The sequence below is a fragment of the Delphinapterus leucas genome, chromosome 16 (genome assembly GCF_059928025.1).
Source record: "Delphinapterus leucas isolate spDelLeu-1000000601 "Yukka" chromosome 16, BTC_Dleu_Yukka2, whole genome shotgun sequence".
NCBI lineage: Eukaryota > Metazoa > Chordata > Mammalia > Artiodactyla > Monodontidae > Delphinapterus > Delphinapterus leucas.
The window spans coordinates 39,073,426-39,087,800 of record NC_143144.1 but is presented as its reverse complement, the minus strand read 5'-3'; the positions used below and the strand labels follow the sequence as shown (position 1 = coordinate 39,087,800).

Here is a 14,375-nt window from a genome sequence, read left to right as displayed (position 1 = left end):
ACTAGAATTTTAAGGTACAACATTTTAGAAGAGATTGTGGGTTTATTTATTGAATTTTCTGAAACTAAAGCTAAAAGTATCACACTTTTATAATATTACACAGTGCTTTCTGCCTTTTTAATTCTTTTAGCCTTTATATGGAATAACTTTCAGACTTCTCTTTCAGATGTGCCATTTGGGGGTGCCAAAGCTGGTGTTAAGATCAATCCCAAGAACTATACCGTAAGTATCAAAGTGACATTAGTGCACATGGTGCATTTACAAAGGACTTGAAATTACTGGACTTCTGTGTATCCCCTATACCAGTGAGATTAATGGTTCCTATTGCTTTTATAAATTTCTTTCTTTCTTTATTTTTGGCTGTGTTGGGTCTTTGTTGCTGCGCGTGGGCTTTCTCTAGTTGTGGTGAGCAGGGGCTACTCTTCGTTGCGGTGCACGGGCTTCTCATTGCAGTGGCTTCTCTTGTTGCGGAGCACAGGCTCTAGGTGCACGGGCTTCAGTAGTTGTGGCTTGTGGGCTCTAGAGCAGAGGCTCAGTAGTTGTGGCGCACGGTCTTAGTTGCTACGCGGCATGTGGGATCTTCCCGGACCAGGGCTCAAACCCGTGTACCCTGCATTGGCAGGCGGATTCTTAACCACTGCGCCACCAGGGAAGTCATCCTATTGCTTTTAAAAGGAATGGAAAAACAAGCAGATAATTAACTCATTGAGTGTTTTGCCATATGAAAGGTCACCTACTTACATCAATGTCCTTTTTCATTTTCTTACTTGGTTAAAATGTAATTAATATAATTAGTATACCTTCATATTCTTAAGCATTTATATTCATGCGTGTTATATACAACTATAATATAAATGTATTCTATATATAAATAAATATTATATCATATACCATATATAACTGTGCTCTGAGGTTTTTATGTTGGGATCCTAAGGTTCTAGTGACATATCTTAACTAGTTTGGTAAAAATTTTATTATTTATCCTATCAATTCCAAGTTAATTTAAGCTGCTAATTAACCTCTGTATTAAGTTAAATAAATTATGTGAATAAATATCTGTATACGAACCATATATATGATTTTATTTTTTAAATTTGCAATTTAAATGAAAATACACCATAAGGACTGCTCATAAGATCCTATATTAATACAAGGAGAACAAGTTTGAGCCTTAGTGCTACTATCTGTTCCTTACGTAACCTAATTTCTGGTCTCTCAAATTTAAAATTTAATTTCCGTTTAAAATGGAAATACCTACTTTATGAATTGCTCTGAAGATTACACAAGAAGATATATGAAAATATCCTATAAGTAGAAGATAGGATGCAACTATTAGTTATCTCCACAAGTGGTTTTTCTATCAAAAATTATTTTTTCATTATTGTTTGTGTTTCACCTTTTTCCTTTATAGGATAATGAATTGGAAAAGATCACAAGGAGGTTCACCATGGAGCTGGCAAAGAAGGGCTTTATTGGTATGTATTGCCATGTAGATTTACACAGAGTGGGGACATCTAAAAAGTAATTGTCTTAATTTAAACTCCTGCTTTTGTCTATACATGCATAGAGAGACTTGTCCTCTTACTTTGAGAAATTGGGTTCTGTGTTAAACATGGTGAACATACCTGGGCCTGTTCATGACACCTCTCTAACAGAAAAGTTCAGGTTCTCAGTATACAGTGTGGATACCAGGAGAGGTCACTTCCACCTCTTCTCCTTGTACAGACGTAATAAAGGTTTTTGATCAGTGTAACAGCATTGAACAACAAGCACAATCACAATTGTGACATCCAAAAAGATTTTAGGAACTAAATAATGCCTGCATTATAAACAGTTTTTAATATGCAAAAAGCAGTTTTGCAATAGTAATCCTGTTGCGAAAGCAGTGAGAAAACTGATGCTGTTCGGAATTGGAGGCTTAAGCAGGCCTTTCCCTTCAAAGCAGTGGGCACAGGCTGGGAGTGTGGAGGCTCATGCTGATTGATACTCACTGTGACATCACTGGCTGATTTTAAGGATTCCTGGGGCTCCTAATGTTTGTTACTCGGACTAAATTTCTGAGGGTACTGATCTTCATTTTCTTGATTTTCTGTCGTACTATTATCTATGTCATATGTTATTTTGTGTATGAGATGTCAATATTCTTTTCTGTAATATATAATTATTATTTAATCTTTAAATTTCAAGCAAATTGTCTATTTATTTTCTTGTCCTAGAAAGATTCTGATTTGTTTTAAAAAAATAAAATCATTTAATAGAATTTTGCCCCTTTAACAATAGTTAAAACTAAGAAGACTGACTAAAATAGGAAAGAAAATCTACTTTTTCTGTTTTCCTGTCCCTCTTGTTTTCCTTCCCCAGTATTCTTCTCACTGTTGACAAGTTCCTGTGAACTTAATATATCCTTATTTTGAAATCTGCCCCTTTTAAGTAACACTAGAACTTTACTAGATTTGTCCTGTCTTTTATAATTTAAAAGGCATTTGGATTCTTGGCATGCATCCTCCCTGGCACTGCCGTGAGCTGTACTTACACAGTCATTGTACAGGGGTAGCACTAGCAATGAGATAACTACCTCCTTCACAGAAATATCTACTAATTCTGATAGACTTCATAATTTTTTATATCATAACTTAGCTTAAACTCTTAGCTTAAATCTCAAACGTATTTAATAGTCTTGAGTGGTTTCAGACTTTATTCAGTTGTACTTATTGTCCATATATAGAGGATATCCAGCTTAACTTTCTCTATATTGACAAGAACCCTGTAATTACAAAGGTTAAAAAGTGATTCATTGAAACACCGAAAGCTTAAATATTAGCAATTTGACTTTTTTGCTTATGTGCAAAAGCCACCATGCAGCTAAACTGACATCTGGGCCCAGAAAGCTTTGTAGCATAAGGGAATGCAGTTGGCATTCTTTCCCTCTCTAGGGCACAGAACTACTCCTGAGCAAACCTTTGGAACTGACGTCATTTCGGTTATTTTCTCACTTCCCTTTCCACAGAGTTTCAGATTATGAGTTAGACCTGAATCTGGGTCCTGGTTCTGTCACTTCGTGTGAGTTTAAGGTCAGCTTTTCAATTTCTGCAAAAAGAGTCAGCTCTGGTTTTGATAGGGCTTGCTTTGATTCTGTAGACCTATTTGTATGTAGAGTGTTGCCATCTTAACCTTTTTTATTTTTAATTTTGTTTTATTTTTTATACAGTAGGCTCTCATTAGTTATCTATTTTATACATATTAGTGTATATATAGTGTATTTTATACATTAGTGTATACATGTCAATCCCAGTCTCCCAGTTCATCCCACCACCCACCCCCCCACTTTCCCCCCCAACAATGCCACTTTTCATCCAAGGGAGAACATCCATACCTTATTCTATTTTCCACTTTAAACTAGTCCATGAACACTGAATGTCTTTCCACTTGTTTTTGTTTTTAAACATACATTTTATTTATTTATTTATTTGGGGTTTTTTATTTATATATTTTTGGCTGTGTTGGGTCTTCATTGCTGCGCGCGGGCTTTCTCTAGTTGTGGCGAGCGGGGGCTGCTCTTGGTTTTGGTACGCGGGCTTCAGTAGTTGTGGCTTGTGTGTACAGGTCTCACACTACTTTTGTTAAGTTTATTCATAAGTATTTTATTCATTCTGATACTGTTCTAAGAGATATCAGTCTGCCGTATTCTTTTCTTAAGAAGTCTTTGATAGCAGGATAATACTAGCCTCATAGAATGAGTTGAGAAGTGGTCCTTCCTTTTTCTTTCTCTCTTCTTTTTTAGTTTGTGCAAGGGTGTTAATTCTGTTATGTGAGTTTTGATACCACCTTTGTAAACTGTGAAATTCCCTTTTCATCCACTATATCTCTATGCACCAAAATTACCCTTTTAGCTTTACCCCTCCATTCATGTTCTGTGAAAGCAGTTGCTTTTTTCAGCCAATTTTTTATCTTATTTATACTGTTTCGGGATTGAGTGATGGCATTTTAACTTTCCTAAGGGTAGTTAACCTGTTTTTAAAAGGATGGACTTTCACACCTGTAGGTATTTGAGAATTTACCTGTAATCCAGGAATTGCTTGTAATCTGTACATCCCTATACATTGATTTTGTATGGAGTAGAAAACTCACAAGCCTAATAATATTTTGTGATTTTGCTTTGGGTAGGGGGAGCTATCTGACTTCAGCAAATCTAGACTAATAATTGTTTTTGAAAAACAATTTATCATTATACGTTTTTGATTTACAAACTACATACCTCAAACTTGCCCTTCTCCAAATAGAATTGTTATTTGAGGCAACAAGCTTATTTAACACTTGGTATTGCTGAAAACAAGCGTAAATACTTTTGTAGATACCTCTAAAGAGATGTGGGAGCAATCTGTCATTTATACCTTAGGAGAAAAGCGATATGATTAAATATACTTGTATTACCCTCCAGTTGAGGTATGTCACTGTAAAGGAATGGGAATTGTGGCCAGTGGAACAGTAGAGCCCTTTTGTCAGAGGATGGGGTGAGGGTGGATTGGGGGAAGTTAGACTTCTTGATATTTGTAAGACGCCTAAGGAAAAGAGTACCAGGACATAGGAGAGTTACAAGTTGGGTACGGAATGGGGAGCAAGAGTGTAAAAAACAAAACTTTGACCATTTCAAAGTTGTCTTACACCAATCCTGTATCGTCACATCACAACTTGTATCAAGAAGTACATATGTAGGGCCTGGGCCCCTAAAATGTAGAAGAATATTAGAATGGACCTTATTCTGTTGATTATAAGTAATAATTATAGGAAGAACTCAAGTATACCTCTTAGAAAGAACTTAATTTGGGAGACAGTAGTTTAATCATTTAAAAGTTGTGTTTTTCTTTTTATAAAGATAACGAGTTTGTATTTTACAATTAAAACAATATAGAAAGTTATAAACAATGCTGAAGTCTAAACATAGTGAAAAAGTTTGTGCATGTCTTTCTAAACCTCTGCATACATATATACACATGGAAATATGTATAGTTATTATACATCAGTATATATAAAGAGAATTTTATATGAATGGGAACTTATACATGCTATATGAAACCTGCTTTTTTTCACCACATGTATGTTTTGGTGATGATCCCAAGTCATTTACATGGATGTACATCATTCTTTGTAATGGCTGCATAGTATTTCATTGTATAGATGACCCATTAAATAATTAGGTTGTTTTGTATTGTATTCTTACTGTTTTGATGGGTATATTTCTATGTATTCCTGCCTTTACAGATTTGAGTGGGCACCATTTAATACACTTCCATCTGAGATCTCACTGGACATCAGCATTAGTGCTGTCATTGGCACTTGTTGCTGCCTGTGGGCTAGCTTCTTGTTATCCTCAAACTTTTTATTTGCTGATCTGAGGAACTGAAAGTCAAGGCCTAAAACTTTCTGTACAGAGTAAGCTTTGAGTAATAGGTCAAAGCAGCATTATGTCATGGGTAAAAGTATTATGGGGCTTAACATAATACTTCAGCAGTGTGTCTTTTCCCTTTTTCTACTTGGTGAGGAGGGCTTACACGCCCAGTAAGCAAGTATGTCACTGTGCTGTCTCATACACATAAACTTTCTAACCATAACAACCCTCCTTATGATACTCTTATTTCTAAATACAGTTTAAGGAACTGAGGTCAAGAGAGGCTAAACTGATTTGCCTATGCTTGCAACATTCAGAAATCTGTTGAGTGGCTTATCAGTTGTGCATAGCTAATTTCACATAGCAAGTGAACACCAGTGGGAGAAGTTATCATGTAACACTGTGTATCTGCAAATTTTGTAATGAAACATTTAATAAGTATTTCTATGTCTTGAATTAGTAACCTAGATGAAATCTAAAGTTTTCTAGCCATGGTAGCTTTGTTATTATAGAGAATTGCAAGGATCTATGTGTTTGAGATGCATTTATCTTAAAAATTGGTGCAATGCCCTTTCCCTGTTCCCCCAGGTCCTGGCATTGATGTGCCTGCCCCAGACATGAGCACAGGTGAGCGGGAGATGTCCTGGATTGCTGACACCTATGCTAGCACCATAGGGCACTATGTGAGTACCCACCAAAGCTCTGAGGGCTTCATTTGCTATCTACCAGAAATAACAGTTCAAATGATGATATGTATAAGGGGAGAATTCACTGGGTTTTTCTCCTCTCCTTTAATCATATCGTGATTTTATATATTACTTCTGTCTATCTTATATCATAAATGCAGTGAACTTGGATTGAGCTTTTACTCATATGCAACCCTATCCTGACCACTGGGATGGGCCCTCAAAGATCACCTCCCAGGGCAGGATACATTACAAGACAGTTAAAGGGAAATAAGGAAGCATTCAATTCGGGCTTTTCCCTCAAAGGAACTAAGACACATTAAGCAGATAAGGTATGGAGATAGTGTAATAGCAGGGTGCAGAGTTTCTAAAAGCAGGCTTCCTGGAAGAGGTATTTGATCAGGGCTGGACATTGAAAATGGATAGAATTTAAACATGGAGATTTGGAGGATAAGAGGGGAAACTGTAGAGCTCAGATTGTCTGAAGATAAGGCACATTTAGAAAGGTAGTAAGAGAATGATGAAGTAAGTGGAAGAGTAGAAAAATACTCAAGTCCCAGTGTTTTTATTTTACTTGCTAGTCAGCGGGGGAGCCTTTGATGCTGACCCTTCCTTAGGGGAGAGGGGGCGGCAGCAGTGTTAGGCTGGAGCAAAGAGATGGCCTCCACAGTGTCAGTGTCTGTCTTCACAGCCGGGAGCGATAGGGCTGAGGAGAAGCATTGGCTCATGACAGAGGTAGACTCAGCAGGACTGGGTTGCATCTGTGGGACCAAAGAAAAGGACAGGATTGAGTCAGAAAGAACCAGGAGGACTTAGAGTCTGGGGACTGAGCAGAAGTAGTGCTATTAATACAGAACACAAGAAGAACAACTAACTTCGTCCTTGAAAGGGATGGAACCTTGAAAAACACTTAAGGAGTAGGAAGAGAAAGTGAGTTGAAAAGACATTTTGTTACCCAAAAACTGGGTTCATCTCTTGGTGGGTGTCGAGCCAAAAGACACAACCAAGCCAAAGATCGGGAGAAGGATTTATCACTTGTAGCAAGTAGGGAGAACACTGGGATCTCTCCCAAAGCAGTGTCTCCCTGAACAGCAAAATTGGGGAAGTTTTAAGTTAAGGGTACCTGCATATTCATGAAGGGACTTGGGCGGTTGGCAGAGTCCAAGCTTTAGTTAAGTCACTAAGATCAGAAAAGGTCAACATCGTCATCCCTTAGGTTCCAGTTGGTCTGAAGGTTGAGCACTTCAGGCTTATCTTTACCATTGAAACAGAACTGGGAGTCTTTACAACTGATAAATTACCTTGGCTATTGTTACTTCTCTTGCTTGATAACATTCTTTTGTTCCCTTAAGATCATTAATTATTGAGACCTGTTCAAGTCCAAGCATTGTAGACAGACTTTGATAACAAAATGGCTTAGATCACAAAATGGCTTCTCGTGTCAAGAAAGCCATGCCTGGTTCTCTTCCTCCAGGGACCCCCTACCCTAACTGCTCACAATTTATTTTAAAAATATAGAGAGAGCACTTACTACACAGGAGGCTTAAAGTACAGCAAGGAGTTCAATACAATTGGGGTAAAGGCTAGAAGGAAAAGTTTTTTGTTGGTGGTGGTGGGTTTTTTTTTTTTTTTTTCGGTACACGGGCCTCTCACTGTTGTGGCCTCTCCCATTGCGGAGCACAGGCTCAGCGGCCATGGCTCACGGGCCCAGCCGCTCCGCGGCATGTGAGATCCTCCCAGACCGGGGCACGAACCCGTGTCCCCTGCATCGGCAGGCGGACTCTCAACCACTGCGCCACCAGGGAAACCCGGGAAGGAAACGTTTTGATGCTATGAAGAGTACTGGGGACCTGACCACGTCTCTGGAGTAGGATCAGAAAAGCCTACTTGAGATGTAACCTTCTGGTCTGCACTCTGAAAGATGAGTACACATCAACCAGGGGAAGTGGCACTGGCCAAGGGTTGGAAGCAGAAGGAAGCACCTGGGTAAAGGTCCTGATGTGAAAAGAGGTGAACCTGAGAGGCTGAGGGAACACTATGGTGGCCAGAGTAGAGAGGGCATGTGAGAGGCCAGCAGAGGAGAGTTGGACCAGATTCCTACCTTGTAGGTGACAGCAAGGACTTTGGTCTTTGTCCTGAAAACAGAGGGAAGCCAGTGAAGTGCTAATTGTAAGCAGGTGTGTGACACAGTAAGCTTCACTCTGTGTGCATCAGAGAATGGGATTGTTGGGGACAGGAGACTACACAGGAGTCCAAAAGAGATGATACTGGCCTGCCATAGAGTTGGGAGAGGAATGGACAGATGGAAGAGTGATTGGGGGGTGGAGGGGAGGAACAATTAGTTAGAAAAGAATGAGAAGTGCCAAGAGCTTCGCGTTGTGGATGTTCTGAGGGGGTGGTTCTGAGAAGAAAGCAATTCAGCAACTAGATTGGAATAGTGAGGTTGGAGCCAGACTGCAAGGGCGTGTTGAGAGGGAAGTAGGGCATGAAGAGTAGCCCTCACTTAAGAAAAATGGCACTAGAGAGGAGACAGCTTGAAAGGTGCCTGTTGTCTAAGAGAAAGGTTTTTGTTGTTCTTGGCATGTTGATTGGTGTGGGCCACAGATTCATCTTTTAAGGGTCCTAGTGGAAAGATCAGCCTTGGAAGAGGAGGAATATTGTTACCTCTAAAAGGAAGGAAGGGGGCATCTAATGGAGGAATTGAGGCTTGTCTCATTTCCTGGGGGGTGATGTAGTGTGTAGTTGGGAGCACACTCAGACACCCTGGATTCTGGGAGTGGCTCCTTCACATACCAGCTCTGTGACCTGGGGCAAGTGCCTTAAGCTCTCTGTGCCTCACTTTCCTTATATGTAAAATGACAATAATAATAGCACCTAGTTCCTGAGACAGTCATGAGGATTAAGTGAATGATAGTATAATTATAACTGGCCCTCAGTAAGCATAAAAAATATTTATAAACACTGAACCAGGTAAATTCCACAAATCCCCTGAAATAAAACAGGAGCTGTATGAGACACTTCAAAGAAGTTTGGTTTTGACTGCCATTTCCAAAATGCTGCTCTTCCATGTCACCTTCTTATGTTAAATGAGCTCTGGTTATGGTCTTTCATTCTTTTTAAGCAAGGCATTAGATTGAATAGTACAAAACAGTGGGCAGTACATTGTTATTCGTAGCTCTCTCCCAAAGGTGACAAAAGAAAGTTTTGTGAGGCCCTGCCAACTAAACCTTGGACTAAACACTGGTAAAAGACTGTCCTCCTTAAAGTGATAGGAAATACAAAATCAGAGCCTAAGGTAAGAAGCCACAGGTTTTGTTTCTTGTTTTCAGACGTATACCTGAACACGCAGCTTCTTTTGCCTAGCCTCGCCCAGAAATGTGGGTGCTGGAGAGCAAGCAAGTTCTCTACCGGGGCCCAGGCTTCCAAAACAATTAGGTATGCTGGGCATCTCGCAGCCAGCCAGCCAACCGGCACCGTGCCTGACCTCTGACAGGATTGCTGTCCGCTCCAGCATTTGCATTTTCTCTGTTCAAGAGCATTTGGCACTTAACTTGGTTTGCAATTCTGTATTCATAAGCATTAACTATTCATGAAGGAAAACCGTGGGAAAACTACTAATTCCATAAATCACTTTACTAGACTGTTTTGTTTTTTTTACTTTTGTTCTTTTTGTTGGTAATGATACAGCTAATACAATTCTAAAAGTTCTTATTTAAACAGTCACTTTTTAACTTATCCAGCTAGAACATACGTTGAGGGGTAGGGAATATGATATGAAGTACGGCACTTTATCTTGTTTCACATCACATGGGCAGCAAATTGCCTCAACAAATTTATTAAATAGTCCATACTTTAGCCACTGACTTAAAATGCTTCCTGTATGTAATATTCATTTCCTGTATACAATAAGACTGTCTCTAGTTTCTCCTGTCCCACAGAAGACAACAGATTTGTCTATTATGCACTGTTCTGGTTGCTACAGTTTATAGTATATGCTAAACTGGTTGCTTCCAGTTTATCCCTTGGAAGGGAAGCCCTCCCAAGCCCCTTTCTTCCAATTATTCTTGTTTCTGAACCAGAATACATGCATACTGTCAATACAGAGAGTACAGAAAGGAGAAGACTTACTCTCCTTTACTTACTCGGCTTCTTAGAGCTAACAGCTACTACAGGAGGTGCTCTACTGACACATGGGCATTGGCCTCTGTGTCTCACCCACGTGTACCCCTTTTTTTTTTTTAACTCCAGTAATACCATACTATATATACACAATTTTTGGTATATATACAATTGTATATATAGTATGGAATTAGAATTTCTGGATTAATGGCTTTTTATCTTGATAGGTATTCCAGTTGCCCTGCAAAGCTTAGTTATTTTTTCTTTCTTTTTTATTTCTTGAATACTTTTGTTAATCCACTCTTAGGTGAACTTGAGTTATCTTTTAAAGTTCTTTTTTAAAAGTGACACTTAATTGAATTTCTAGATTAGTTTGGCAGAAGAATATTTTTACAGTGTTGAGTCTTCCCATCCATGAACACTGTAGTGGCTCTTCCTATCTTAGGTTCTGTTTTGGCGACGTGCTCAAGTCTTATGATAACTTTTAAGACAATTCCAGGTGACATGTATACCCTTTCTTAGTAGGGCTGAAGCATTTGGTGAAGGAATAATAGTTTTAAGCTGAACTATCTCTACTTGTGTGATCCTGCTGTTTGTATTTCCTTGATGTTTAATTCCTAAAAACCCTGTTTCTCCCACCAGAAAATGGTCTACTTTATTACATATTTTCTAGGAACAGAAATTTGAAAAGGTGAGACTTAGCCCTATTGATGAACGTATACCTTAAACACACACACACTCCTAATGAGCATATTAGTTAAATGAGAATGTGTTTGCACTTTAATGCTTCTTTATGTTGGTCCTCATAGAAATTGATGTCGATATTTCATCTTTTAAGTTTTGCCCTTCTTTTGCAGGATATTAATGCCCATGCCTGCGTTACCGGTAAGCCCATCAGTCAGGGTGGAATCCACGGACGGATCTCTGCTACTGGTCGGGGAGTTTTCCATGGGATTGAAAACTTCATCAATGAAGCTTCTTACATGAGTATTTTAGGAATGACACCAGGATTTGGAGATAAAACATTTGTTGTTCAGGTAAAAATGTTTGCTTTCTTAAAGAATAACTGATATACATATAATAATAATTTTTTCAGTGTTTTAAGATTTGCATTTTTTAAAATTTTATTGGAGTAGATTTGTAATGTGTTAATTTCTGCTGTACAGCAAAGTGATTCAGTTATAATATAGTTCCCTGTGCTATACAGTAGGACCTTGTTGTTTATCCATCTTATATATAATAGTTTGCATCTGCTAATCCCAAGCTTCCACAAACCAGTTGTTGCTCTCTCCTCTGAGCCTCTGAAGCTCCCTTTCTGATCTTCCCACCAGTGATGGGGCTTCCCAGAGTGTGGGAACCTTTCCTCTTTTATAGCTGCCTTCCAGGGGCACAGGTCCCATCCCAGTTGCTTTTTTCTTTTTTTTTCCATTTTGTCCTACCTGATTATATGGGGATCTTTCTTGTCCTTTCAGGTGTTTGAGGTCTAGTGTTCAGTAGGTATTCTGTGAGAATTGTTCCATTTGTAGATGTATTTTTGATGTATTTCTGGGAAGAGGTGAGTTGCACATCCTTGTACTCCTCCTCGATTGGAGCCCCTAGATTTGCAGTTTTTAAAATTTGATTCTTTGGATCTCTTAAGTTTTAAAATGGACATATGCAGAGTAATACATCCTTTATTTTTTTGAACCTTGGTAAGATTCATGTGACTAAACCAAGTATCTCTCAGAAACATATGAAACTATCATCAACTTCTTTTGTTTGATATTTAAATTGCAATTGTATCCAGAAGGGGACATCTCTTAAACTATTATGTGTATACAGAAGGGTTTACACAATGATCCAAATTTCAACTTTTGTGTGGTGATTGATTGGTTTACTTAGAGGAATCAAAATTAAGTTGAATCCTACTTTAAAATAAAACCCATACCCCTCCCAATTACTGACTTATCTTTTCACGACCATAGGACATCTGGTCATCAGGAACTGAGGTCCTAGATAGCATCGTTGACATCACTGCCGTTTCTTTATAGGTCAGCAAGGCTGCATGTCACTGAATGTCCTCAGGACTCATTATCACAGAGGACAAAGGGTTGGGTTCCACATTCCGAAGCAAATTTATTGTTGAAGAGAGACATTGTTTCTTTTATCAGAAGGATTTTGAGAATTACTTCTAAACCAACAGAATTGTATTGGTCAGAATATGACATTTATTATCTATGCTAGGACTTTGATTTTTGTTTCATGTACAACTGTACTTCACAGGGATTTGGTAATGTGGGCCTGCACTCTATGAGATATTTACATCGTTTTGGTGCTAAATGTGTTGGTGTTGGTGAATCTGATGGGAGCATATGGAATCCAGATGGTATTGACCCAAAGGAACTGGAAGACTTCAAATTGGTATGTTAATGTAATATCTGAACAGTTTGACCACCTGAATGTTGTAAAGTTGAAATAAGTATTATTGAAATCTGTTCGCATTGCTTTTTTTTAAAATTAGTTTTTATCGGAGTATAGTTGATTTGCAGTGTTGTGTTAGTTTCTGCTGTACAGCAAAGTGAATCGGTTATACATATATCCATTCTTTTTTAGATTCTATTCCTATACAGGTGATAACAGAGTACTGAGTAGAGTTCCCTGTGCTATATAGTAGGTCCTTATTAGTTATTTGTTTTATATAGAGTACTGTATATGTGTCAATCCCAAGCTCCCAATTTATCCCTCCCCACCTTCCCCCCCAGTAACCATAAGTTTGTTTTCTACATCTGTGACTCTATTTCTGTTTTGTAAATAGGTTCATTTGTACCATTTTTAGATTCCACATATACGCAATATCATGATGTTTGTCTTTCTCTGTCTGACTTCACTCAGTATGACAATCTCTAGGTCCATCCAGGTCTCTGCATATGGCATTATTTCATCCTTTTTAGACTGCCATATTTTAGATTCCACATATACATGATATCATATGATATTTGCCTTTCTCTTTTTGACTTACTTCACTTAGTATGATAATCTCTAGTTGCATCTATGTTGCTGCAAATGGCATTATTTCATTCTTTTTTATGGCTGAGTAATTAATATTCCATCGTATATACGTACCACATCTTCTTTATCCATTCATCTGTCGATGGACACTTAGGTTGCTTCCATGTCATGGCTATTGTAAATAGTGCTGCAGTGAACATTGGGGTACCTGTGGCTTTTCGAATTATGGTTTTCTCCAGATATATGTCCAGTAGTGGGATTGCTGGATCATATGGTAGCTCTATTTTTAGTTTTTAAGGAACCTCCATAGTGTTCTCCATAGTGGCTGTACCAATTTACATTCCCACCAACAGTGCAAGAGGGTTCCCTCTTCTCCACACCCTCTCCAGCATTTATTGTCTGTAGATTTCTTGATGATGGCCATTCTGACCGGTGTGAGGTGATACCTCGTTGTAGTTTTGATTTGCATTTTTCTAATTATTAGTGATGTTGAGGGTCTTTTCATGTGCCTCTTGGCCATCTGTCTGTCTTCTTTGGAGAAATGTCTATTTGGATCTTCCACCCATTTTTGGATTGGGTTGTTTGTTTTTTTGATATTGAGCTGCATGAGCTGCTTGTATATTTTGGAGATTGATCCCTTGTTGGTCGCTTCATTTACAAGTATTTTCTCCCATTCTGTGGGTTGTCTTTTCATTTTGTTTGCTTATTTTTTTAATGTAACTCAAAGACCTCCTACTAAATGAGTCTTCATATCATAGGCACTAAACATAAACATTTAAACTCTGTTGCAACCATTAATTCTGATTTTCAATCAATTATAGCAACATGGAACAATCCTGGGCTTCCCCAAAGCAAAGATCTATGAAGGGAGCATCTTGGAGGCTGACTGTGACATATTGATCCCTGCTGCCAGTGAGAAGCAGCTGACCAAGTCCAATGCACCCAGAGTCAAAGCCAAGGTGACAGCATGATGGATTCAACCTTACCAATGTGGAGTGACACTGAGAGTCACAGAAAAGCTCTAATGGGTTTCCTCTTTTTTAAAAAAAAGAAAACAGCTTTATTGGGATGTATTGGGTTGGCCAAAGTGTTCGTTCGGGTTCGTTACCATCTTAAGGAAAAACCCAAATAAACTTTTTGGCCATACAAGTCCCCAAGCATACAATTTAAAGTGGGATTTTGCTTCTCTCCCACAG

At 38.6% G+C, this 14,375-nt stretch overlaps 1 protein-coding gene across 1 annotated transcript in view; it reads left to right on the top strand.

The window, feature by feature from the left end:
- Positions 1-14,375, top strand: part of GLUD1 (glutamate dehydrogenase 1) — a 40,378-nt gene that overhangs the window by 16,768 nt on the left and 9,235 nt on the right. The window contains exons 3-8 of the mRNA XM_022562459.3: positions 167-222; positions 1,412-1,475; positions 5,975-6,069; positions 11,049-11,228; positions 12,454-12,591; positions 14,001-14,138. Coding sequence (XP_022418167.1) covers positions 167-222; positions 1,412-1,475; positions 5,975-6,069; positions 11,049-11,228; positions 12,454-12,591; positions 14,001-14,138 — 671 coding nt within the window. The remainder of the gene's footprint in view (positions 1-166; positions 223-1,411; positions 1,476-5,974; positions 6,070-11,048; positions 11,229-12,453; positions 12,592-14,000; positions 14,139-14,375) is intronic.